This window comes from Phyllopteryx taeniolatus, chromosome 1, assembly GCF_024500385.1.
Source record: "Phyllopteryx taeniolatus isolate TA_2022b chromosome 1, UOR_Ptae_1.2, whole genome shotgun sequence".
In the NCBI taxonomy this organism is placed as follows: Eukaryota; Metazoa; Chordata; class Actinopteri; order Syngnathiformes; family Syngnathidae; genus Phyllopteryx; species Phyllopteryx taeniolatus.
The window spans coordinates 19,576,808-19,603,465 of record NC_084502.1 but is presented as its reverse complement, the minus strand read 5'-3'; the positions used below and the strand labels follow the sequence as shown (position 1 = coordinate 19,603,465).

At 42.4% G+C, this 26,658-nt stretch overlaps 1 protein-coding gene across 11 annotated transcripts in view; it reads right to left on the bottom strand.

Moving 5' to 3' along the window:
• The window catches only part of LOC133480537 (membrane-associated guanylate kinase, WW and PDZ domain-containing protein 1-like), a 127,092-nt gene extending 101,382 nt beyond the window's left edge, over positions 1 to 25,710 (bottom strand). For 5 of the 11 annotated variants that reach the window (XM_061778742.1, XM_061778750.1, XM_061778781.1 and 2 more), the window contains exons 1-2: positions 24,941 to 25,701; positions 1,002 to 1,118 (exon numbers count right to left, since the gene is read on the bottom strand). In XM_061778742.1, coding sequence (XP_061634726.1) covers positions 1,002 to 1,118; positions 24,941 to 25,238 — 415 coding nt within the window. In that variant the 5' untranslated portion in view covers positions 25,239 to 25,701. Of the gene's footprint in view, positions 1 to 1,001; positions 1,119 to 24,940 lie in introns of all 11 variants that reach the window. The other 6 variants (XM_061778760.1, XM_061778765.1, XM_061778806.1 and 3 more) reach the window with 3 other exon arrangements.
• Between the last annotated feature and the right edge of the window lie 948 nt (positions 25,711 to 26,658).

Below are 26,658 nucleotides of genomic sequence, written 5' to 3'. Positions count from 1 at the left end.
ATAATGTTATACCATCCATGAAAGGAAAACAAGCTTGATTCTGGGGGAAACAAAACCACATGAGGAGGAATAATAGATGAGACAAACAAGATAGCAGCCTAAGAAAGTGGGTCGACGGGGTAAAGATAATGAAATGATTGGCAAAAATGATTGGCAGATGTTCTGGTTTCAGAATACCACATTACATCATCATGTTACGTCAATCAGGTGAAACAACATTTTACTATAGAGAACTTGCATTTGATACAAAAGAGCAAATGATAAACAACATTTTATGGACAGATGGAAATAAAATAGAACTTTTTGGCAAGCATGGAGGAGGATCCCTAATGGTGTGGGGCTGCTTTGCGAAATCTGGTACTGGAGGCTTTGACTGTATCACAGGTATCATGAAATCAGAAAATTAGCAGGATATTTTAGAGCGAAATATCTTACCCAGTGTAAGAAAATTTGGCTTGATGTGAAGTCCTCCATCAAGACAAAGACCCAAAGCACACTTCCAAAAGCACACAGGAATAGTCGAAATGTAAAAAAATTGACTGTTGACAGCAATGAATCCTGATCTCAATCCAAATGAAAATCTTTGGTGGGAGCTGAAATCTGTCATTGGGGAAAATAACCCTCCAAATGTTCAAGAGCTTGAACAAATTGCAAAGGAAGAGTGGGAGAAAATACCACCTGAGAAGTGCAAAAGCTTATAGATGGATATAAGAAACATTTGGAGGCTGTCATTGCTGCCAAAGAGTGTGCAACAAAATATTAAGGAAGGGTGCCAATATTGCTGCACATGCTGTTTTCTGTTTTGCGTTGTTTTTTCTTTGAAATTACAACTTCCAAGTTTTAAAAAAAACTTTGTTAAATTACTTTGGACCTACAGTTAAAAGATCCTGATGATATAAGTTTGGTATATTTCCATTTATTTCTGAAGATATTATACAGGTTATGCAAAAAGTGAATGAGTGCTAATAATGGTGAGCAGGACCGTATATAATGTTACTCACAAGGCACAGCATGGCGATACAGATTGGCCCGGATGGTCTTCTGCAGCTCATGGTCAGGGGAAGCCTTTTGGAACCTCAGACTCAGGTAGTGCTTCAGATCTTTGTTGAGCTTGTTACCTTGAAAAACCAGACACACACCATGTTAGTATAGCTCACACAGACAAACAACAAATTAATCACAGATTGAGTTTTACAGTATTGTATTCAGTTTATTTTTTCCGAAAGCATCTGACAAAGACTGGGTTATTGGGATACTTTTTTCTATTACAAAACAGTAATGACAATAGAGCGGCCAACAAACCCACTCGATAAAAAAACTGGGTTTTTCTAATAAAATGGCTGGATACTTTAAGTACACAGAGATGAATGCTTGTAGTAATTGATTAAAAGATTCTCTGTGTGGGTACTACTATACAAGAACCTCTCATTGGCTGGATTTACTAGGCCTTCTCTGTATCTATCCTATGACAGGTGACCATGATGCTGGCCAAGTCCGAATACGACGCAGCCACTCACAATGGAGCCAGATGGTCAGGGCTTGCTCTCACGCCAGGGTCTCATTTAGGACCATTTAATGATCTCTAAATTCATCATCCAAGTCTGGGGGAGCTGGCAAGCCCTTTTTGGAGGATGGTGCCATATCCTCATGTTGGCTTTCCATTGAAGGGAGAGATTTTCTTCTGGCTCTGTGCTTCTGGACAGCAGCTAAAATGAACGGGAAGTAATATACAGTAGCCAGGTACACTGAGCCATGAGCCAAAACGTTATATAGGCGGTAATAGGGGGAAATAACACAACCTTACAAAAATGTCCTCATGGCAAATAAATATGAATGGGAGTGTCTTATAAGACATACTAGACACAACTTTGAATGCAAATGGCCCATATGGAATAAGATTTTGAAGCTGTGATGTGTGATGCGATTAGTCCAAACACATTGACATCTCTTATGATAATAATATAATAATAATAACAGTAGGAAATTGTCGGAGATGGATTTGTCAAGATTTAATCCTGTGGGGCTATAAGTAGACATTCATCCTTCATCAGTTAGAGAGACCACCAAAACTAAAAGTCAGGGAGTAAATCAAATTGAAACCAGTGAGTGCGCAAAGACAGTTTAAAAAAAAAAAATGCACACACACAATGGAAAAACAAAAACATCAGTTGATCGTCGACATTGCTGTATTTTTCCGTTCTCGCTACACAAACACACACACATGCACGACTGTGTAGCTCACTGCAAGCAAAGCACAGTCAGGTAATTGTTACCTAGCAACCAGCCAGGGCTGACGGGCATCATTATGGTCTCTGCTTGGCAAGCAGCAGTAGATTGTAAAGAAACACACACACACTTAATATGCAAGTCTGTTTTTTCCAGTGTGTAGTGTTTTCCCTTGTCAAAGAAACAAGGTGTAATCAAAATGAACTATGATTATTTCACGTTTGTATCGTGCATTATGTCAATTTTGCTGGCTCACACATTTTCCCTGAGACAGGGACCTCTGTCAGGAACAACCATTTCCTGTAGGGATGCACAGCGAGTGTCACGCTCCATCAGTGAGAGAGTCATCAAATATTTAATATTTATGAGGATTAACGCCACGTGGATCACAGATTACACATGCACATGCACACATACAGAGACGAGTGGGCATGTGTGGAGTTTGTACCCCTCTTCGGGTCTCAGTGGATGTGAAACAAGCAGGCATCACAGTGCATGATGTTTGAATTTTTTTACCCCAGTGTAGCACGATATTTGGCAAACAACAGGGTAATGAATGTAAAAAGGAGCTACAGTAATGTACAGTGGATATAGTAATAGTCTACACCCCCATTCAAATGCCAGGTTTCTGTGATTTAAAAATGAGACCAAGATAAGTCATCCAAAATTAATGTCACTTACAACCTGAAGCACTGACTTGGAAAAAATATATATATTTTATCGATTGGAAGTAAACAATAAACTGAGATATTGCGGTTGCACAAGTCTGCACACACGCTTATAAATGGGAATGTGGCTGTGGTCAGAACTAACCAAACACATTCAAACTCATGTTAAATGGGAGTCAGCACACAACTGCCTCCATTCAAAGTGCCTCTGATTCACCCCAAATAAAGTTCAGCTTCTCTAGTGTTCCTGAGATATTTTGCTTTCTAGCGTAAGCCTGAAGCTTTTGTGCTAACATTGACTTCTACAGTGTTATGAACAGTTTATAATTATCTCAGATACTAATTTTTACTTCCCCTCGCTAAAGTATTACTGAATTTTTCAATTGAGTTGTACAGGTTACAGGACATAATGGCTGGAATACATCTAAAATGATTTATCTTGTTCTCCATCCATTTATCCATTTTCTCATGATTTTAAATTACAAAACCTTGGCATTTGACAAGGGGTGTGTATAAATATTGTATATCCACTGTATATTTTAACTTTGTTTGGTTCGTTTGGCTATATGGATTTGGATTGCAGGTTTTGCATTTGTCTAGCGTGTTTTTTCATTTGTCCTGTCACTTACTTTGGTAGAGAAGCCAAATATTTCTAGGCCTTAGTGAATAACAAATATTGTCTGATTAACGTGAAATGCAAGATCGAATGAATAAAATGGCTTCAATATTACTCTATATTGAGAGTGTTTATAAAAGGAGGAATGCCTGAGGCCAAAGCCCTATGCATACATAAAGTCCCAAGTGTTTTCTTTTTACTGATTCAGGCAGTGAATTGATTCACCTGTTTTGGGACTATTGTGTAGAATTATAATACAGCAGTGCATTGAGATACACATTTAATTTGTTTCCGTAACCACATTGGTAACTCCAAACACATGTATCTCAAAATCATTTTTTCCAATTGACATGAATAGAAATGCCAGCAATCCGCCCCATTACCAAAATGTTTTTTATTTTTTTTAATGAAGAAAAACTGTACTCCATGATATTGTACTTTATAAAAACATACAGTAATGACATAAATAAATAGAAATAAATATTTTTTGTCATACTGCATCAACTGAATGGCTATTGTGCTGCTTTTTCTGGTGTGCTTGGCATAGATATATTGTTCATTGAGACACCCTAACTCCTCTTAGCTCATCAGTACAGCACTAATATTAGTTATTCTTCGCAGAAGAAAAAGACAATAGGACTGTGAGTGCTGTTAAATTGTCTGTCTACAAGTGTTGCGGCACCATTTGTGTTTAATCCGTTGCTTAAAGGGTTATAGCACTCCAACATTTAATTGTTTATTGTTTTATTTCGATGGTATTTAATGCTAGCATTAAGATAGCTGACTGAAAGACTAAGCTTTGTGGTTGTATTAAATGTAATTGTAGGTGTAAGTCTTTGTTTTATGTTTCGTTTGACAGTAAACTTCAAGTGGGAGCGGCAAACAGCTTGAAGCCTCTTTTTTGAAGAATTGTTCACTAATTGCCAACGTGCTGCTTATTGTGAAGTGAGTTGAGTTCACTGTCAACATACAGCGCTTGTATCTTGAGCAAAATATTGTCCCTACGACGGCTTGTATTTAGAAATATTTGCAAGTTGAGTCATCTCAAGGCACTTACTGTACATATTTTTCACTTAATCACGAAGCTAAAACATCTTTAGTTGCAAAAGCAACCACTCAAAATCTCCATGATATCTAGTAGGAAATTCATGATGACGAGCGTTGTTTATGAGCTTGGGTAAACAATGATAAGAATGGAACGGCACCCATCAGGACAGATCGGAAACCCCCAAGACTCCAAAGAGATGCAAAGCTCCTTCCCTGGGAGCTGAGATGTTCATGAAGCTGGCAGCTAAAAGACTGTGTGACAGAGATTGTTTCTCCTCAGCTGAAAAGATGCGAGGCCGCTGTCCCCTCACAGATAGTGAACGAGAGAGAGATGGGTTTAACCCAAATAAGAGTGGATTATACCATCCTCCATGCCTCCAGTCAGCATTACATAACCTTAAATCTAGTTATGCATCCCTGTCTCATATTGGGACAGGGGATGGAGTGTGCCCATTCAAATATCTCATGAGATAGTGATTTCCACTTTCCACATTGCATTCCACTGAATGTGCTAACGCCGAACTAGCCCTTCTGAGAGATTAGTTGGCTTGTAAAATAGCACCACAGCTGAAGCATATAGGACGATAGCAGCTGCTCAACACACATAGCTTATAGTACTACGTCACATCTGCCATCATTATACAGTAAGTCACTGCTCCACACCTATGAATCATGCCGCTGGATATTAATAGGCTGGTAATCATTTACTTGGCATGCAACTGGGCGTGTGGTTTGATCATCCGGCAGATTCAAGAAACAACATGTAAAGGATGAGTTACGCACTGGTCCGTGCCAGCGTGCTTGATGTGTGTGAAGCTAAGCTCAGCTGCTCATTAGCATTCACCAGCCATCGTGCAACTCAACACTGCCCTCTGTGTCTCCCAGCCTCACTATCAAAGTCAGCTTCCTGCAGAGCCGTTACCACAGCAACCCAGAGCCAACCAGCAAAGAGGAGCTATGTGCAATTATTATAGGCTGCTGCCCCCCTGTGGCCTGTATTAATTTATTATACAAATTTCAAATGCACGGCGGACGACTGGTTAGAGCGTCTGCCTTACAGTTCTGAGGACCGGGGTTCAATCCCCCGGCCCCACCTGAGTGGAGTTTGCATGTTCTCCCCGTGCCTGCGTAGGTTTTCTCCGGGCACTCCGGTTTCCTCCCACATCCCAAAAACATGCATGGTAGGTTAATTGACGACTCTAAATTGCCCGTAGGTGTGAATGTGAGTGTGAATGGTTGTTTGTTTGTATGTGCCCTGCGATTGGCTGGGAACCAGTTCAGGGTTTACTCCGCCTCCTGCCCGATGTTAGCTGGGATAGGCTCCAGCACGCCCGCGACCCTAGTGAGGAGAAGCGGCTCGGAAAATGGATGGATGGATGGATGGAATTTCAAATGAGACTTCAATGATAGAATTAACATCACAGAACATGGAAACTGCACACAGGCGGGGCCGGGATTTGAACCCTGGTCTTCAGAACTGTGAGGCAGATGTGCCAACCAGTCGTCCACCGTGCCACCCAATCTAGTAGCCCTTCCCATTAATCAGTACACAAGGAATACCTCTCAGTTTGGTTGGTGAGTACAACATCACTCTCTCTCTCGCGTAATATTAGTAATCAGTTAAGAAAAATTAATTGGAAAACAAATTAAAATAAACTTTAATACAAAATAACTTTCTATGTGATTATTCGATAATCGATGGAATAATCAATAGAACAATTGCTTCTAAAAATATTAGCGTCACAACCGTATATAAAAAAATCTTTTTTGAGTTTTGCTCATGGAAAATGGGAGGGAAGTGTTTATATTCTTGTTTAGCGTACATACTGTACATACAGTATGCTTCTCTAATAAAAGTACAGCTGATATTTAGTAAGTTGTGAATTTCACATCTTGTTGGTTATTATCAACATTTTCATTAAGAAGGCTCCACTGTCTACATTTTTCTTAACACTTGCAGATGGTCCAATAGACCAGTTTTGATCCACATCGGTTTTGTTTAACAACATGCAAGGTTTAGCATAGTCATAATAGGACTAAAACTCCAAATAAACTTTGTTTTTTTTGGTGGGGGGGGTCATTTCCTCTAGTATTTCCCTTTGGCTGATTGAGACAAGGAAGTGGAAATGCTGGCTGCTTAAACAGTACATTCAATTGTTTCAGTAGCTTCCTGTAGGTCTCAGGACATCCTGCCAGTTTCCAGTTACTGAGGAGAGTTTTTAACTAAACATTATCCAACAAGACAGGGAGGGGCTGTCTGAAAGCGGTGAACATCCACACGGATGCAATTGACACAATTCATCCTATCCTTACACTCAATGATGGAGTTTACTGAGTGTTACAGGAGCTGCTATTGCAAGTAGTTACTCAGACATTTCCCTGGTTCATAGTGTCTGTAACAGCTCATATAGAAATAACGTTGTCATCAAACATGGAGCGTTTGTTCCTATGCTGTCAAATCCACTTCTTTTCCTTGTCTCACCTCAGCTGTAGCAGCCCAAAATTTGCAAAGTATTACGTGTCTTACCATTTCATGTTAAATCTGCAGTCTTATTTCTGCTTTCCGTGGGATGACAAGAGTGACGAGGGAGCAAAGAAGAAAAAATAACAATCACAGAAAGTTTAAAGCCAGCTGCTCTTCTCTAATTATAACCAACCACACCCAGGGCTGCTTTCATCTGGTTCAGATCCAAAGCTTGGATCAGTGGGCTTTCAGAATCATGTAGAAAAAGTCCCAAATGAGACCAGGAGACTAATATGTTTTCCCTGCTCAGTTTATATGCTTATTTTCATATCCACAAATGTGACTCAATAATGTTACACTATTACTACACCACCCTAGTTAGATTCACAGCAATCCAAGGACATCATTTTCAAATATAATTCTGTGGCATGGGGAACACAAACATCTGCCACCGAGGAAGTAGAAGTTCAAATATTGACGTGTGTTGCAGGTCTCATTAAAAATGGTCCAAACCCTAAAGGAAACTATTTTGGGAGGCATGAAAGAAGAAATTAAACCCCAAACTTCCAACTAGTAACTACCTACTGCATGGAGAATGGATAAGTCAACTGTTACAATTTGTATTTGTTGTTGACCAACTAGACCAGTGATTCTCAGTTGTATGCATACAACTAGTGATACACATACTCCCTCCAGCGGTATGTCAAAAAATGGTTGCCTAAGCATAGTTCAGTTGTTACTTTACTTTCAATTGGGTTTCAGTCAGGGCTCTGGCTGGGCCATTCAAAAACAGTCACGGAGTTGTTCTGAAGCCACTCCTGTATTTTAGCTGTGTGCTTAGGGTCATTGTCTTTTTTGAAGGTGAACCATTGGCCCAGTCTGAGGTTCTGAGCACTCTGGAGAAGGTTTTCGTCCAGGATATCCCTGTACTTGGTCGTATTCATCTTTTCTTCGATTGCAACCAGTCGTCCTTTCTCTGCAGCTGAAAAACACCTCCACAGCATGATGCTGCCACCACCATGCTTCACTGTTGGGACTGTATTGGACAGGTGATGAGCAATGTCTGGTTTTCTCCACACATGCCACTTAGAATTAAGGCCAACAATTTATATATTGATCTCATCAGACAAGAGTATCTTATTTCTCACCATCTTGGAGTCCTTCAGGTGTTTTTTTAGCAAACTCCATGCGGGCTTTCATGTGTCTTGCACTGAGGAGAGGCTTCCATCGGGCCACTCTGCCATAAAGTCATGACTGGTGGAGGGCTGCAGTCATGGTTGGCTTTCTAGAACTTTCTCCCATCTCCCGACTGCATCTCTGGAGCTCAGCTACAGTGATCTTTGGGTTCTTCTTTAGCTCTCTCACCAAGGCTCTTCTCCCCCCATTGCTCAGTTTGGCCGGACGGCCAGCTCTAGGAAGGGTTCTGATCATCCCAAACGTCTTCCATTTCAGGATTATGGAGGCCACTGTGCTCTTAGGAACCTTAAGTGCAGCAGAATTATTTTCGCAATCTTGGCCACAATTCTGTCTCTGAGCTCTTCAGGCAGTCCCTTTGATCTCATGATTCTAATTTGCTCTGACATGCACTATGAGCTGTAAGGTCTTATATAGATAGGGGTGTGGCTTTCCTAATCAAGTCCAATCAGTATAATCAAACACAGCTGGACTCCAGTGAAGGTGTAGAACCATCTTAAGGATGATCAGAAGACATAACCGTCTTCCATAACTCAGCACCAGAGTTAAATATATGAGTGTCACAGCAAAGGGTCTGAATACTTATGGCTGTCATATTTCAGTTTTTCTTTTTTAATAAATCAGCAAAAATTTCAACAATTACGTTTTTTCCTGTCAATATGGGGTGCTCTGTGTACATTAATGAAGAAAAAAATAACTGAAATGATTTTAACAAATGGTTGCATTATAACAAAGAGTGAAAAATTTAAGGGGGTCTGAAAACTTTCCGTACCCACTGTATAAAAGCGTTATGGTGTGAATGTTTGTATTGTAAAATGGACAGCTACACTTTTGACCCATTTTCTCACCGCTGGGCTGCTGAGTCAGAATCAGCAGTGCATGATGGGAAAACTGATATGACGAAAGACTCACAAAGACACAGACACGCGCGCACACACGCAAGAAAAGCAGAGGCGGCATGTTCCGCTCCAGTGCGCTGCATCTGTTCACTTTCTAAATATAACCAGAGGAACTCATGCTGAACGCTCCCTCCGCTCTGTGTTATTATTTGAGCGGGCGGAAAGATGGAGGAGAAAAAAAAAAAACAGCCACATCAGAGACAAAGAGGTCGACATGTTTAGTCACTTAAAAGGGAAACAAACTGGAGAGGGCTGAGTGGAGGGTCTGTGAAAGATGCCAGTCTGGGAATTTACTGTTGTACAATAAAATATATATTAACAGAATACATATTACCATGCCATATTATGAAATCATTCATTATTTAGGAATTTTCATTATTTATTTGTGCTGTTAAAAATCCCCACAGTGAAGCACACAATTTGAATGGGCTGACGTGATGGATGGAAAGCAGCAGTGGCTGTATGAGGATCCCATCAGTTCTGTTTGGCTGCCGCACTTAAATGTCATTGGCCCCATGGGCGTCACACCAACACTCCTCCAACCAACACCCAAAACACCACGCCCCCACAAGAAATCTCTCTGACCACAGGCAATGATACTGACCTGAAAGCTTCACAAAAAAATGCGGTGTTGAAAATGGATGGATGTATACCCTCCTTGAGCCGTCACGTTATCGTGGTGGAGGGGTTTGTGTGTCCCAATGATCCTAGGAGCTAAGTTTCCTGGGGCTTCAGGCCCCTGGTAGGCTCACCCATGGAAAACAGGTCTGAGGTGAGGGACCAGACAAAGTATGGATCCAAAAATACCTATGATGAATAAAACCAATGGATGCAGGTTAGCCTTGCCCGGACAAGGGTCACTGGGGTCGCCCTCTGGAACCAGGCCTGGAGGTGGGGCTCGAAGGCGAGTGCCTGGTGGCCGGGCACAGCCCGAAAGGGGAACGTGGGTCCCCCTTACCATGGGCTCACCACCTGTGGGAGGGGCCATAGGGATGGGTGCATTGTGAGCTGGTCGGTGGCCGAAAGCGGGGACCTTGGCGATCCGATCCCCGGCTACAGAAGCTGGCTGAAGGGACGTGGAATGTCACGTCTTTGAGAAGTTTCGATATAGTCGGGCTCGCCTCCACACACGACTTGGGCTCTGGTACCAGTCCTTGAGAGGGGTTGGTCTCTCTTTCACTTTGGAGTTACCCAAGGTGAGAGGCGCCGAGCGGGTGTGGGTATACTTATTGCCGCCGGGCTCGGTGCCTGTACATTGGGGTTCACCCTGGTGGACGAGATGGTAGCCTCCCTCCACCTTCGGGTAGGGGGTCGGGTTCTGACTGTTGTTTGTTCCCATGCACCAAACAGCAGTTCAGAGTACCCACCCTATTTGGAGTCATTGAAGGGGGTGCTGGAGAGCGCTGCCGCTGAGAAAACCATCGTTCTGCTGGGGGACTTCAATGCTCATGTGGGGAATGACAGTGAGACCTGGAAGGGCGTGATTGGGAGGAACACCCCCCCCCCCCCCCCCCCCCCCGACCCCTACCGCCACCCCGATGAGAACCCAAGTGGTGTTCTGTTATTGGACTTCTGTCCTCATCACGGATTGTCCACAACGAACACCATGTTCAAGCATAAGGGTGTCCACACGTACACTTGGCAGTAGGACACCCTAGGTCGCAATTTGATGATCGACTTTGTGATCGTGACATCGGACTTGGGGCCGCATGTCCTGGACACTCAAGTGAAGAGAGGAGCGGAGCTGTCAACTGACCACCTCCTGGTGGTGAGTAGGCTCCGATGGTGGGGGAAGATGCCGGTCCGACCTGGCAGGCCCAAACGTATTGTGAGGGTCTGCTGGGAACGTCTAGCAGAATCCCCTGTCAGAAGGAGTTTCAACTCCCACCTCCGGTAAACTTCACCCACATCCCAGTGGTGGCAGGGGACATTGAGCCCGAGTGGATCATGTTCTGTGCCTCCATTGCTGAGGCGGCCGACCAGAGCTGTGGCAGTAAGGTGGTCGGTGCCTGTCGTGGCGGCAATCCCCCGAACCCGTTGGTGGACACTAGAGGTGAGGGATGCCGTCAAGCTGAAGAAGGAGTCCTATTGGGCCTTTTTGGCCTGTGGAACTTCTGAGGCAGCTGATGGGTCCCGGCTGGCCAAGCAGAATGCAGCTTTGGTGGTCGCTGAGGCAAAAACTCGGACATAGGAAGAGTTCGGTGAGGCCATGGAGAAAGACTTCCGAACGGCTTCGAGGAAATTCTGGTGCACCATCCGGCGTCTCAGGAGGGGGAAACAGTGGTACCATCAACACTGTGTATAGTGAGGATGGGGTACTGCTGACCTCGACTTGAGACGTTGTGAGTCGGTGGGGAGAATACTTCAAAGACCTCCTCAATTCCACCGACACGCCTTCTGTTGGATTTATCTTACCCAACATTATAAAAAATAGACACAAAAGGAATGAAGACACTGGTTTCTTTTTCTCATGAGGAGGGCGTATGGGAGATTGTTCAGATCACAGCCTCTCAACACGCTCTAAACAATCCCCCCCCCCCTCGCTCCTGTATTTATTTGAAATAGGAGGGATTTACAAATCATAATATTCTAAGTAATAAGACACAACACATAATATTGGACCAACACCTGTCACGACCCGACCACATCCGATCACGTCCTTGGTCCAGGCACCCTTCCATCGGATGATGCTGAGTCTTCTTTTTGAAGGCGAGACATCTAAAATTGTCCATTATACTAATGCAAGCTAAGCAAATAAATGATAACTTCTATAATATATTTAACATTTCCCTCCTGTTTATCATGAGGAAGCAGAGTCTGGGGTCTCTGAGGCGGGCTCTCCTATTTCTGGGGTTGAGGTCACCGAGGAGGTTAAAAAGCTCCTCGGTGGAAGGGCCCTGGGGGTAAATGAGATTCGCCAGGAGTCACTAAAGGCTATGGCTCTTGTGGGGCTGTCCTGGTTGACACGCCTCTGCAACACCGCATGGACATCGGGGACAGTGCCTCTGGATTGGCAGACTGGGGTGGTGGTCCTCCTTTTTAAAAAGGGGGACCGCAGGGTGTGTTCCAACTACAGGGGGAATCACACTCATCAGCCTCCCTGGTAAAGTCTATTCAGGGGTGCTGGAGAGGAGGGTCCGTCGGGAAGTCGAATCTCAGATCCAGGAGGAGCAGTGTGGTTTTCTTCCTGGCCGTGGAACAGTGGACCACCTCTACACCCTTGGCAGGGTCCTCGAGTGTGCATGGGAGTTTGCCCAACCAGTCTACATGTGTTTTGTGGACTTGAAGAAGGACTTCAACCGTGTTCCTCGGGGAGTCCTGTGGGGGGTGCTTCGGGAATATATGGGGTACTGAATCCCTGAGACGGGGTATTCGGTCCCTGTATGACCAGTGTCAGAGTTTGGTGCGCATTGCTGGCAGTAAGTCGGACTCGTTTCCGGTGAGGGTTGGACTCCGCCAAGGCTTCACTTTGTGACCGATTCTGTTCATAACTTTTATGGACAGAATTTCTAGGAGCAGCCGAGGAGTAAAGGAGTCCGGTTTGGTGGCCTCAGTATTGTATCTTTGCTTATTGCCAATGATGTGGTTCTGTTGGCTTCATCAAGCTTTGATCCCCAACTCTCATTGGAGGGGTTCGCAGCAGAGTGTGAAGAGCCTGGGATGAGAAACAGCACCTCCAAATCTGAGAACATGGTCCTCAGTCGGACAAGGGTGGCATGCCATCTCCGAGTCGGGGATGAGATCTTGGGGTCTTGTTTACAAGTGAGGGAAGACTGGAACGGGAGATCTACAGGCGGATCGGTGCAGCGTCTGCAGTGATACAGACTTTGTGTTGGTCCATTGTGGTGAAGAATGAGCTAAGCTGAAAGGCGAAGCGCTCAATTTACCGGTCGATCTACGTTCCTACTCTTACCTATGGTCACAAGCTGTGGGTCGTGACCGAAAGAACAACATCCCGGATAAAAGCGCCCGAAATTAGCTTCCTCCGCAGGGTGTCCGGGCTCTCTCTTAGAGATAGGGTGAGAAGCTCGGTCATCCGGGAGGGGCTCAGAGTAGACCCGCTGCTCCTCCACATTGAGAAGAGCGAGATGAGGTGGCTTGGGCATTTGACTAGGATGCAACTTAATTAATTAATTAATTATGTACATATTTTATATGTCAGAAATAATCAGTATATCTTCCCTGTTTTGAAATGAGCGGTTTGAAGTGTACCAAAAATCTTTGATTGCTGCTTCCACTCAGGTGTGTCTTCTAAAAACAACATTACGCAGGAAATACTCCAAAGTACTTCAACGTTAAATCTTGCACAGCAGAGATGGGCAAATTCTAGATACAATGGCATCGTGCAACTCCAAATGTAAGCTCTTGTGAAAGCGGACACAAGAGTTGGAGTATCTTTATCAACTGGATGCCTGAGCATAAACTGTCCCTTTATGACACCATGATGATGTTCTAGTGGGATGACGAAGACACACTTCCAAAGACAATACAATAATAATCCAGGGTGGGCATATTTATTGATATGTCGATTAATTGAAACTGAGGCGCTCATTCAATTGGAATAGTGTGCCTACTTTTGTGGTCATAGGTTGTACAGTATGGAGCTTACTGCTGTATGCTCAATTGCTGCTGAATAGCACATTGAATATATCTTTTTCTTCAGTATCCTGTGTATATTTATTGTGTTAGTCATACATGCAAGGTTATTGTTATTCATTCATTCATTCATCTTCCGTTCATCTTATCCTCACTAGGGTCGCGGGTGTGCTGGAGCCTATCCCAGCTATCTTCGGGCGAGAGGCGGGGTACAACCTGAACTGGTCACCAGCCAATCGCAGGGTTATATTTATATAAATGGGGAAAAAATAGTCATTCCTTTTTACACTGTGATAAGCAGAGATGACAAAGGTGAAAACAGGACTTGAACATTTCCAAAGCACATTCAAAGTCTAAAAGCAGGAAGGATGTGAATGTATTGAAGGCAAATATAACGAAGACCTTGTGCATTTATCCATCCATCCATTTTCTGAGCCGCTTCTCCTCACTAGGGTCGCGGGCGTGCTGGCGCCTACCCCAGCTATCATCGGGCAGGAGGCGGGGTACACCCTGAACTGGTTCCCAGCCAATTGCAGGGCACATACAAACAAACAACCATTTGCACTCACATTCACACCTACAGGCAATTTAGTCTCCAATTCATGCATGTTTTGGGGATGTGGGAGGAAACCGGAGTGCCCGGAGAAAACCCACACAGGCACGGGGAGAACATGCAAACTGCGGGGCCGGGCATTGAACCCGGGTCCTCAGAACTGCGAGGCTGACGCTCTAACCAGTCGTCCACCGTGCCGCCCTTGTGCATTTAAAAAAAGAAAAAAGAAAACTTTTCTGCTGAAATTATGTTGAACTATCAACCACAAAACTGGGATTTCCTAATGGAAGTATATGTTATTTTGATGCAAACTACACCTGCCTGTAGGGAATGATGGCATTCTTGGTGACAAGAAACTAGGATATCTTGTGAATTGGCAGTGATGTGGGTGTTGCCAAGAAGAAGAGGCGGGGTACTGCTTTGGCTTTGAGGAAAAGCACACTCAGATAGGACACTTTTATCATTTGACAGTTTTAAAAATACACTCCTCTTCCCTCCTTATTTTCTGCTCTGTGCTGATATTCTGATTATGCCATTTAAAGAGATAGTTTACCACTGGGGAAAAAAATACCTCAACAACCATATACTGGAGTAAGCTCATTGAGGCTTCATAATGAGACTGCACAGTCATAAATTAATAAAACACTGTTATATTAGATTAGAATAGATTAGATTTAGAGATTCAGTAAGTTTTGAATCAAATGCAGGTTCCTGACAAAGGAAGCATTACGCTAATTAGGATGAACAAAAAAAGAGAGTTTACAGGGCAACGTTTTGATGACCACAGCACATAACCTGTATTTTGTCATGTAGTCTATATTGACTCCCGTTTGGAATCACTGATAGTCTACATTTATAGTAATTCAGAGCTGCAGTACAGCTGGAAGACACTCAGCCACTGATCTTATAGGCAGAGGCATCTGTCAGATCGTGGTAGATTGTGTGCGTGTGCGTGCGTGTGTGCGTGTGTGCAGGCCAAAGGCAAAATATTGGCTTGGAAGACTCACACGCTCATGACAATAGTCTATCTAAATTGGACACGTAAGGGAATAACAGAAATCTCAATCAAAAGGTCAAAAAATCTTCTGCTCTCATTTGGCTTGATTCAAACACATAAGAATGACAACAAATAGGGGCCGGTCACCTGGACGTGACAACACAGAAATGTCTTCAGTATTATGCAAATGAGTTCCAGCTGCACACACAGCTGTTTATATGCAACACATCAATCCCAATTGAATGTGTGTATGGAATCTCCACGTGCTCTGCTAATTGTTCTACAAAAACTATCCATCTTCTCTGTGACTAACACAAACCACCACTTGCGTGCAACACCTGCCCAAAGCTGTACATCCTTGTTAACAGTAATGAGAATGTCACATGAAGAAAGCCAGCTCTTGCAAAACCGCTTTGATAAAGAAAACACCACTCGACATGCCACAAGACGTAATAAAGCGTGCGTATATGACGGCAACATAAGAGTAAAGATGGTCGTGAGGATGTGCACATTACGATACGCTTGAACCTCTGCTACTCTGTATGTCATATACCAGTGGTTGCCAAACATTTAACACCAAGTAACACCAAAAAAAATATAAAAATACTTAGCTATTTAAGTACCACCATCACGACCAAAGTAAAATACAGTAGCGTAGAAGGCCTAAGTGTTAATCAAAAAGTAGCTTTAATATTTTTGGAAGCCACTGTTGTTTGAACAATAAGAGTTTAGCCTACTTAAATACAGAAAAATAAAACCTCTTTTCAAATAATGATTCAATTAAAGTTTATTGCACATAAAAGTTAAATAAAAATTGTACCTAAACAAAAGTTTAAAAACAAATGGAAAAAAATGTAAATGTATTTTACTAACAAATTAAATACAACTAAACTGCACTCAAGAATTGATTTTCTTCTTAATGTGCACCACTACAGGGAGCCTGCATACCACCTTTTGAAAATCACTGGCGTGGAGAGTACAGCATGCACACAAGTATCTGGTATGGAAAGTTAAAGTAAATGAAAACAGGAACGACAGTTTCTGTTCTTCTACATGATTTTGGAGAGAAACAATCCATTATTACGATGCATTAACTAGAACTGGCAACCCCAATTAAATCAAGTATTCGCCACTACTATTATTATGTGTGTGGTAGGAAGTGGCAATGATGAGTAAGGGGGAAGTTACAAAGGCGCTAAAGAGGATGAAAAATGGAAAGGCAGTTGGTCCTGATGACATACCTGTGGCGGTATGGAAGCATCTAGGAGAGTTGGCTGTGGAGTTTTTGACCAGGTTGTTCAATGGAATTCTAGCAGGTGAGAAGAGGACTAAGGAATGGAGGAAAAGTGTGCTGGTCCCCATTTTTAAGAACAAGGGTGATGTGCAGAGCTGTGGGAACTACTGTAAAGAGGAATAAAGTTGATGAGCCACACAATGAAGTTATGGGCAAGAGTAGTGGAGGCTAGACTCAAGACAGAAGTGAGTATTTGCGAGCAACAGTATGGTTTCATGCCTAGAAAGAGTACCACAGATGCATTATTTGCCTTGAGGGTGTTGATTGAGAAGTACACAGAAGGTCAGAAGGAGCTACATTTTTCTTTGTAGATCTAGAGAAAGCCTATGACAGAGTACCCAGTACCCATAACTTAAATGTGTGGCTCATCAACTTTATTCCTCTATAGTTCCCACAGCTCTGCACATCACCCATGTTCTTAAAAATGGGCACCAGCACATTTTTCCTCCATTCCTCAGGCATCTTCTGACGCGCTAGAATTCTATTGAACAAGCTGGTCAAAAACTCCACAGCCAACTCTCCTAGATGCTTCCATACCTCCACAGGAATTACATCAGGACTAACTGCCTTTCCATTTTTCATCCTCTTTAATGCCTTTCTAATTTCCCCCTTACTAATCATTGCCACTTCCTGGTGCACCACACTTGCCTTTTCTACTCTTCCTTCTCTCTCATTTTCCTCATTCATCAACTCCTCGAAGTATTCTTTCCATCTAGCTAGCACACTGCTGGCACCAGTCAACATATTTCCATCTCTATCCTTAATCACCCTAACCCGCTGCACATCCTTCCCATCTCTATCCCTCTGTCTGGACAACCTGTATAGATCATTTTCTCCTTCTTCAGTGTCCAACCTGGCATACATTTCATCATATGCCTCTTGTTTGGCCTTTGCCACCTCTACCTTTGTCCTGCGTCGCATCTCAATGTATTCCTTTTGCCTCTCCTCGGTCGTCTCAGTGTGCCACTTCTTCTTAGCTAACCTCTTTCCTTGAATGATTACCTGTCCTTCCAGAATTTCTCTTTCACCTCTAGGTCACATCCTACATTGAGGCATAGCCGCTAATCACATTATACATAACACTCTCAAATTCAAGTTTCAGCCTCATCACTGGATCTGATACTCTTTTCACCTCCAATAAATTCTTAGCTAACTATTCCTTTGAAACAACCCCTACTCCATTTCTCTTCCCATCTACACCATGGCAAAATAATTTAAACCCTGCCCCTAAACCTCTCGCCTTACTGCCTTTCCACCTGGTCTCCTGGACACACAATATATCAACCTTTCTCCTGATCATTATGTCAACCAACTCCCAAGAGTTTTCTGTCATAGTCCCAACATTTAAAGTCCCCACATTCAATTCTCGGCTCTGTGCTTTCCTCTTTCAGCCGAAAAACCCGCTTTCCACCTCTCCTTCGTCTGAAGGAGTAGCTGAAGTAGCTGAATTTCCACCGGCACCCTGCAGGTTAACAGTGCCGGGGGCGGACGTTAACCCGGGCCATGACTGATCCGGTATAGAATTCTTTATATGAACTCTCATATTAGTTTGGCAAAGTTTTAAGCCGGATGCCCTTCCTGACGCAACCCTCTGCATTTATCCGGGCTTGGGACCGGCCTACAGTTTGCACTGCCTTGTGCCCCCCATAGTGCTGCGTTATGCACCCATATTACTGTACAGTACAAAATTATTGCTTTGTAGGTTTTTTGTGGCCTAAAATGCCCAGTACAGTACAGTTATTTTAAATAAATATTTGAAAAAGCTTGAAAATGTTTCAAATTTTCACATTTTATCCAAACTAAACTATCCAAATGCGAACGGCTTGACAAAAAAGTGTTACTGTACCGAAAATAGCATGTTCCCGACTCCAAAGACTTGTGTTTTGTACTCCTCAGCGTTAACGCAGCAGCCATGCTGCTCTCGCACTGCTCTTTGTCCAATAGAAAATAGACATAACCATCTTCACATGGCTGCCACATCAATGTCCCACATTCGTCATGGATTCCACGTTGGCACGGGAGACACGTCTTTTGGAATTTAATCTAGTAATATTGTATATCTGTGACCCGGAAGTATGTCAGTCCTATTCTCTGCCTGCATTGCGACACAGCGCAAGTAAACAACAGCGGCCAATTCTGGAACTAACAGACTTTGTCAACTGCAGTTTAAGTAACAAATGGAAACTATTTTTGGAGACATTGTTCAGTCCCGACGGTCCGTTTAATCCGATATCCGTTATATCGGGGTCCATTTTACTGTACTTGATGCTTTACTCGCACACAAGAAGCATTCTTCCAGATTAGAGTAGTGAGAACATTAGCGTCAGGATGTCAGATGATGGTACATAAAATGTTTATACACTAGTAAAGCGGGACTGGATCAGGTCAGCCTCTCAAGGGCTTATCAGCAACCTGAATCTCTAGAGATTGACACAGTATATGCCGAGAAATCCTCTAAGGATCATCTGCAAACCTTTCTACTCAATTAGTTTTATAGAGAAATATTTGAATGTGTAGCTGCACTTTATTTTACAGACAATCATACAAACATAAATACAGTACTTCCTCTTAAACCACAGTCAATTGTAAAATCCTTTGTGAACCAAACTCTATAATCAATCTTGATGACAGAGAAGACCATTGAAAAATTAAACCGTTAAACAAAATATTCTATTTTCATCTCAAGGAAGGTGTAATTAGTGCCAAAATATATCACAGTGCCAAAGAAATAGACTCTAAATAGAACTGATACATGTGAAATAAAATGCGTGTAATGGTGCATAATCCTTTCCAGATGTGTGAAACTAGGAGGGGCACAGCTTAAACGTCAATTTATCTCCACTATACAGAACACTTACGATGTGTGTGCTTGATTGGCAGTGTGATTTAGTAGAAGTGTGTATGTGTGCGTGCATGGGTGGATGCATGCGTGCGTGTGTGTGTGTGTTGTAGGTCACTGCACATTCAGAAAGAGATGAAGAGATGGTGCTTGACTGGATCGTTCGTCCCATTTGTTTGTTTATTGAGACAAATCCCTTTTGAGTTCAATCAAGTGAACTCATAAAACATAAAACTGTCAAGTCATTAATCAAAAATCGACCAGGTTTCTACTTTTGGCCATGGTATGGCAAGGGATCCTGGTTAAAGTAAGTCATTGTAAATTAAAAAGAAAAACTTCTCCAGATGGAGAAATGGCAGCCAAAATGTGCCACTGTACTCTATTTCCAGTTCGATGGATAGTTTTCAAATATTCAAATTGGATTTTTCACGTTGGTCAATTATATCTTTATTTTGGAAGCACAAGGGCTAAAGATTCAATTCTGATTCAGAAGTCATTCATTACTGTCAAGATAAAAAGCAAATAAGGATTTAGAGGGCGAGTCTGAGCCCTAATATACCAGTATATTCAATGCAAAGGCACGAACAGGCACAAATTTGTGCCGGGTGATGCAAAAGATGCGTTTGAAGCAACATGAGTCGGGCAAATACACGAAAATTCGCTTCTTCACTGATTCTCTCGAGTTGTAACATTCAAATTTGAGCCACAAATTCACATGACGTCACACACAAAATCCTGGAGGTGTTGTGCAGAACACTGGAGGATAAAATGATCGTCACAGTTTGTGGCCGCCCCGGAACTTTTTGATAACTCCTGCTACCAATACCGGGACGGTACGAAAAAAGACCAGCCCTGGAAAATGGTGAACAAGGAAGTTGGCGTATCTATCAGTATATTCAGTGTTGACTAAGTTCATTTTTTACGCGAACAAGTTCAAAATTCAATTCACCGTTCCAAAAATGAAGTAGTTCATATTTATTTTTTCTCAATATGTTGCTGACAAGCTACCACCCATTCAGTCCACACGAGTAGCCAGCTGCAGCTTTCACCCTAAAATCTCAAAAACATGAGGACAAATGTGTTGCTTGAATGGTCTTTTTTAAAATGAAGAATTAAAACAAAAGGAGGAACTTTGTCCTTAATGTTCCAAAATATTTTGTCTATTCATTTATTACAAAACAAAATACATTCCAGATCATGACTGTAATCGTACACAGTTTTAACTAAAGCATTCTGATGCAAATAATTTTCCTAGTAGGCCTAATAATTGTATCCAATTATGTACTGTATTGCAAAAGAACCACTGAAGGACACATTCACCCCCATTTATGCAGTGTCCCCAAACCACCTCGCATTCTCACGCAACTGCAACGTGCCTGCCATGAATGGCGACCGTGGCCGCACTGAATCAGTCGGCAAATACAGCATTTGTCCGCCGACATATGAAGGCTCGTATATAGTGTGTTCAGACGGGTTTTGCCTGGAATCCCTAACAAAACCTGGCACTCTTGAACGAAAATGAACTTTTGTTCAAAAACCATTCTTTGACGCCAGAATGAGCGCATTCTCAATTACGGTCATCTGGCAGAAATCAACAAAGTTCAGTTGGTGTTGGCCCAAAATATGAAGTAGTTCATGAACTTTCGTTCAGTGAACTCGTTCAGGTACAACACTGCGTATATTTATGTTTCCTCTTTACAACTGTCTGTTGTACTTTACTGTGAAGCGGTTGTGTGTGGCGAGAATGAAGCGAATTAACGTTTGGTGTGAACACAACTCCCGCGATCATACTTCAGCGTGTAACGCAAAGCGAAAATTTGCTTTGCATTTGATATGAATGCAGCATTATGCATTCATCCCATTTTATTAGTGAACACAGCAAACACATGACTTGGGTGTGGGGTGGTCGGTCCATGGCTGCATCCTCTCCAGCCCCAGGTCTGTCCACATCAACAAAACTGACTTTTATGGCCCACAGTCAGGTGGCAGGCAGCAATTGTTTTGTTTTACTAGTTAAAGACGAATACCTACACTTTACTGTCAAAACAGTAAAATCACTTAAAAGTAATTGAATATTTATCCAATGGACTTGTTCTAAACTCCTGAGTACATGTCAGGTTACATTTATTGAGCCAACGGGTATTTGAACCTGCATTGTGAGACATCAAACCACATCACAATCCATCAGCTCAAAAATGTTCTGCTCAAAGCATTTGGTCACATTTGATGAAGAGTGTAATCAGCTTAAGTCTTAGGTTTCCGAAGTAAGGTTGTGTACACCGCTGTGATGAAGCTTCTTGTACTGAAATGACCATGTAGCTTATGTTGCAAATGTACACTATAGCAACAAAAGTAGGAAGACACCGCTCTAGAACCAAACAACTCATCAATCATAGCTTGGTTTCAAACCCTTGTTGGGCATTCTCACAGTAGTATGACTGCTAAACAACGCATCAGCCATAGGTTCGGTTCAAACCATCATCATCTTCTCCTTCCCAGCTTTTCCCCATTCAGGGTCTTTGTATAAAGTTTTAGTGTTGGAATTTTAAGGACCGATGCTCTTCCTGACTCAAACGAGCTTCTGAGATCAGATGAGATTGGGTGTTCTCAGAGAAGTATGGCTGCGAAACAAGTCATTTGTCAAATGTTAAAGGTCAAACCCTTTGCCTCACTCTGATTCTTAATTCTTCCGTGTTACAGCAGAAATTGCCAGCAGTGTCCTAATGTATGAAGGTTCATAAAGGCAATCATGGATGAGTTTGGTGTTGACGGAAAGCCGTGGGACCAACTACATATATTGTGTGGTTGTACTTACTGTAAATATTGTCTTCCTGTTTAACTTCCTTTCAGTATTGTTAGCAGGTATTCTTAATAGTTTTGGCAAACAGTTTTTGGCCTAATGACACAAATTCCAATTTTGGAACAATCATTTTAAAGTATACCCTTCAGCACACCAGTGTCATCTGATACAACCAGAAAGTATGAGATGAACCATTGAACTCTTCACTGGAATCAGCTGATGATAAAGAGCTATGCTGGTGAGTCAAAGTCCAAACGTTTCTGAAGGTACACAAAAACCATAAACCAATTCAACACTAACACGAGTATCTGTAAACAACACACTTCAATAGACAAGGAGATTAAAAAGTCAAACAAATTTTTTTTTTCTCATTCCACTGTGATAATAAAGGTTTGGCACTTCCCAATGTCAAGTGTTGTTTACAGACAGATAGGTGAAGTCCGGAGTAGAGACTGTAGAGGGTGTAATATTCCAGCCTATCCTGTGGAATGCTCCAACACTCCAATCAGGTGCTTTTCTTCCTGCATTCCTCTGTGGGAGCACACCTGCAGGGCTTCCTCCCTCCCTTCGAATATGCTAACATTTTGTCTCAGGTTGGGAAGGATGATCGAGCGTATGTAATATGACCCTCAGCCCTGGGCAGTGAAAAAGGGACCGATAGCCCTGACAATCCCTCATCAGGTCTGGGATATCACAGATCATGGAATACAATAGGCTCCAATGCACAATTAGGCACAATGGAGGAGTTGTGAGGCTGCAAACGAGAGAAGAGTTAAAGAACACTTCACTCCTCCAATTAGACACCAGAACAATCTGCTGATTTATGCAGGACGCTAATGACGAAGCTACAAGGAGGTATCAGGTTATGCCTCAATTTTGCACTGTCAGGAATTCTTTAACAGGAGAACAAAATTATTGAAATCTATCTCTGCTCATCAAAAATATGACCAGTCTGCTCCCTGGTCAAAATAAAAGGGTGAACAGAAGCTATTTGGCAAAAAAAAGCAGAACTGATGGCCCTTTTCCCTTGGGCTAAGACTTTAGCTTCATAGTTCAAGCGTTCACTAATGGACGTTTAGTACAGTCGAAACTAACGTGAAACTCTTACGTAACCTTGTTAATGATTTCCCTGGAGAGACTGCAAGCTTTATCAGATCATTTGCTGGCATGTTGAATGATGGTCTTGGGTGGGAACCAGGACAACAGGATGGCCACAAATGCACAAATGCCTAATTTTCAAAATTCAGTAACCACTGAGGCATCAGGGAACATCCGCATTTGGTTGAGTTGTAACAAAAGGGCACAACTCGCAAGAGACAGAGGAAACAAACAGCTGAAGTTAGCATCTGCACTGCTGTCTCTTAGACAGATGCGGATGCAGCAGACCGTGGGCGATGGGTCATCAGCACGCGAGGAACAACGCAAATAAGAACATCTGCCCAGAAGGGGGGCATGGCTCTCACAAACAATACAGCATAGTTCACTTCCTATAAACAGTAATTGACAGAACAAAGAACAGCAACATCACACAATGCCGATCAGAGACAAAAATAACACTCTATTGTTACAAGTTTGGCTATTTGGTTGACTCACATATTTCATGTGTTTTGGGAGTAGAGCCAAGCAAGGCTCTCAAGATGTTGTGACTGTGCCCTTTGGCCTTATGTGTGACCCTGCGTGTTTGACAAACAAGCACACGGGGCTGTCATGTCATGTCAAGTTTGTGTTGCTGTGGAATGAAGATGAGCCCCCCAAAATCCCTTTTAGACAGACTGACCGATACAGTAGCTATAAAATGTTTACACACCCCTGTTCAAACGCTATGTTTTTGTGGTATTAAAAAATTAGACCAAGATAAATAATTCAATAACCTATTCCACCATTTATGTGACTTATAACGTGTACAACTCAAGTCTTTTTTGTTGTTGGTTAAGAAAAAAAATAACAAAATAAAAAGAAAGACAATTGAACCAATGTCATTGCACAAATGTGCACAACCTATAACAGGGATGTAGCTGTTCAGAATTAACCACATTCAAATTCATGTTAAATGGTAGTCAACACGCACCTGCCACCATTGTTTGTGTCTCTGATTAACCCCAAATAAAGTTCAGAGGTTCTAGTGGGCTTTTCCTGACTTTTTTTTTTTTTGCTTTGTGGCACTGGTCTGAAGGTTGTTTCCGAAAACTGACTTCAATTACGAACCTTTCATAATTTCATCCTCCTTGTCTAAGGCCCCTGTTCCAGTTGGAGAAAAACAGCTCCAAACCATGATGCAGTAACACACCATGCCACCAAAAAAAAAAGTACCGGCATTACCAGATAACGAGCAACCCTTTATTGCTCAGTGACTGTTTTTTGTCAGTCTTTATGTCCCAAAAGTATTCTCTGTCAATTGACTGTCTGTTGTCGTACTAGAGCGGCTCCAACTACCGGAGACAAATTCCTTGTGTGTTTTTTGGACATACTTTGCAAATAAAAAGATGATTCTGATGCTTGGGCAGTGTTGTGTTTGCACCAAACATACAGTATCTTTTTAAATTATGGCCAAAAAGTTCAACCTTGATTTCATCAGACCATAACACATTATAGCACATCCATTTGGTAGATTGTACATTAGATTAGATTAGAATAGATAGATAGATAGATAGATAGATAGATAGATACATTTATCCACAAGGGAAATTCACTTCACCACTTGACTAGTAGCGTATATGGTGCTGCTGATCGAGTTGCTTTTCTCTTACCTTGACGCACGGTCCTCAAAGTGATGGGACCTTTAGTGCATGTGATCACGGTTAAAATGTCATAGAGGGGTAATCCGGACACAGGCAGCCTCTCAACCTCAAGTATGAGCTCCCCCTCGTTGAGTTTACCGCCTTGGTAAAGGACAGCATCCTCTCGGACATGTCCTATGTAAGCAAACTGTCCATGTTCAGCCCCACCTCGCAGGTCCACGTTCAGCTCGCCGCACGCGTCCCGTACAATTGCGCACTCGTTCACTTTGGTGATCCAGTGGTTCTTCTTTTGGATGACTTTTGACATGATGACTCGGATCCAATTTAAATCCCTTAGTGCCGCCGAGAGAGCTACAAGCAAGTTGATGCATTAGCCCAGAGGTAGTTCCAACACTTAAAAAAGTTCACAATGTTTGTATGTCATTCCAAGTTGGACCATTTTTACGCGCGTACCGAGCTAAGACACGCTGCTCCCATGGCATGCAGACATTCCGATGCTGGGTCCTCTGTTGTTGTTGTTGGTTCCGCTTCTTGAACAACAAACACGCGCTGATTACCCACTGCAGGCGCATCTAATCCGATCCCTGATTTGCCTCTGTTCTTTTTAAATCCTCTACTTTCTTCATTTACGGCCAACTCGTTCGTGGGCTTTTTTTTTTTTTTTTTTTTTTTTTTTAAACTTAGAAAAAGTGTAACCGAGCCGGGCTGCTAGCAGACATTCGTCCGGTGGCGCCTTTAAGCAGGTAGCACAAGTTCACCACATCTGCTCGTGCGCCTGGCGTGCAGATGCAGGACGAGTGGACAGAGGAAGCATGCGCCGGCCGCCCGCTTGCCTATCAACGCTCCTCCCACCCACTTCCAAACGGATTACTGGCAAATGAACCAGACTCAGAGTTTTTACTTTTTATTCATAAATAATGGAGACGTAGGCTATGTAGGCTGATGGAGAGTGGCCGCTTCGTGGAGGTCAAACTCAATGTATAGCCATAATAATAATAAGTGACACGTTGTGTTATGTACAGAGAATGGTGGACAGTAAGGAAGTACAATTACTGTACTTCAGGTATGTGTACTTAAGTATTTATTTTTTTCTGGCGACTTTTTACTTTTACTGCCTGCATTTGGAAACAGACGTGTATTTTCTACTCCTTACCTTGTCAAAATAGCCTTGTTGCTTTTTTCAACAAAAAAAGACAAAGCGGTCAAGTCAACTACGTTTGAGATCTTGATTTGATTGACTGATAAATCTTAGGGAATTATGAGGCGGGGGGAACGTTTTTGGACAGATTTTAAAAGAATATAAACTGTGTAAAAATTCAAAGTCACCTTTAAATTTGTAGTGCTATATATATATATATATATATATATATACACACACACACACACACACACACACACACAGTTACGGTGTATGCGAAACCGTATGCAAAAAAAGGTCACTGTGTTGACACAAAGTCAGCCAATCCCATCATTTTCAATTAAAAAAAGATTAGAGAATAATTTCCTTTCAAAGAGGTAACAATGTAAACAATATCAAATTAATAGCTACTTTGTGGGTGGAAGCATCAACAGATGTCTGTTTTAGGGTGGCAAATCTGTCTACCACTGTTGTGACTCAGATCCTGAAATGTGTCTTTTTCAACATTACTGCAAGACTGAAATCTTCCCCTTCAAGATACATTAAAACACATTTAGTTAATAACCTAACAATATAGAGGTTAATGACG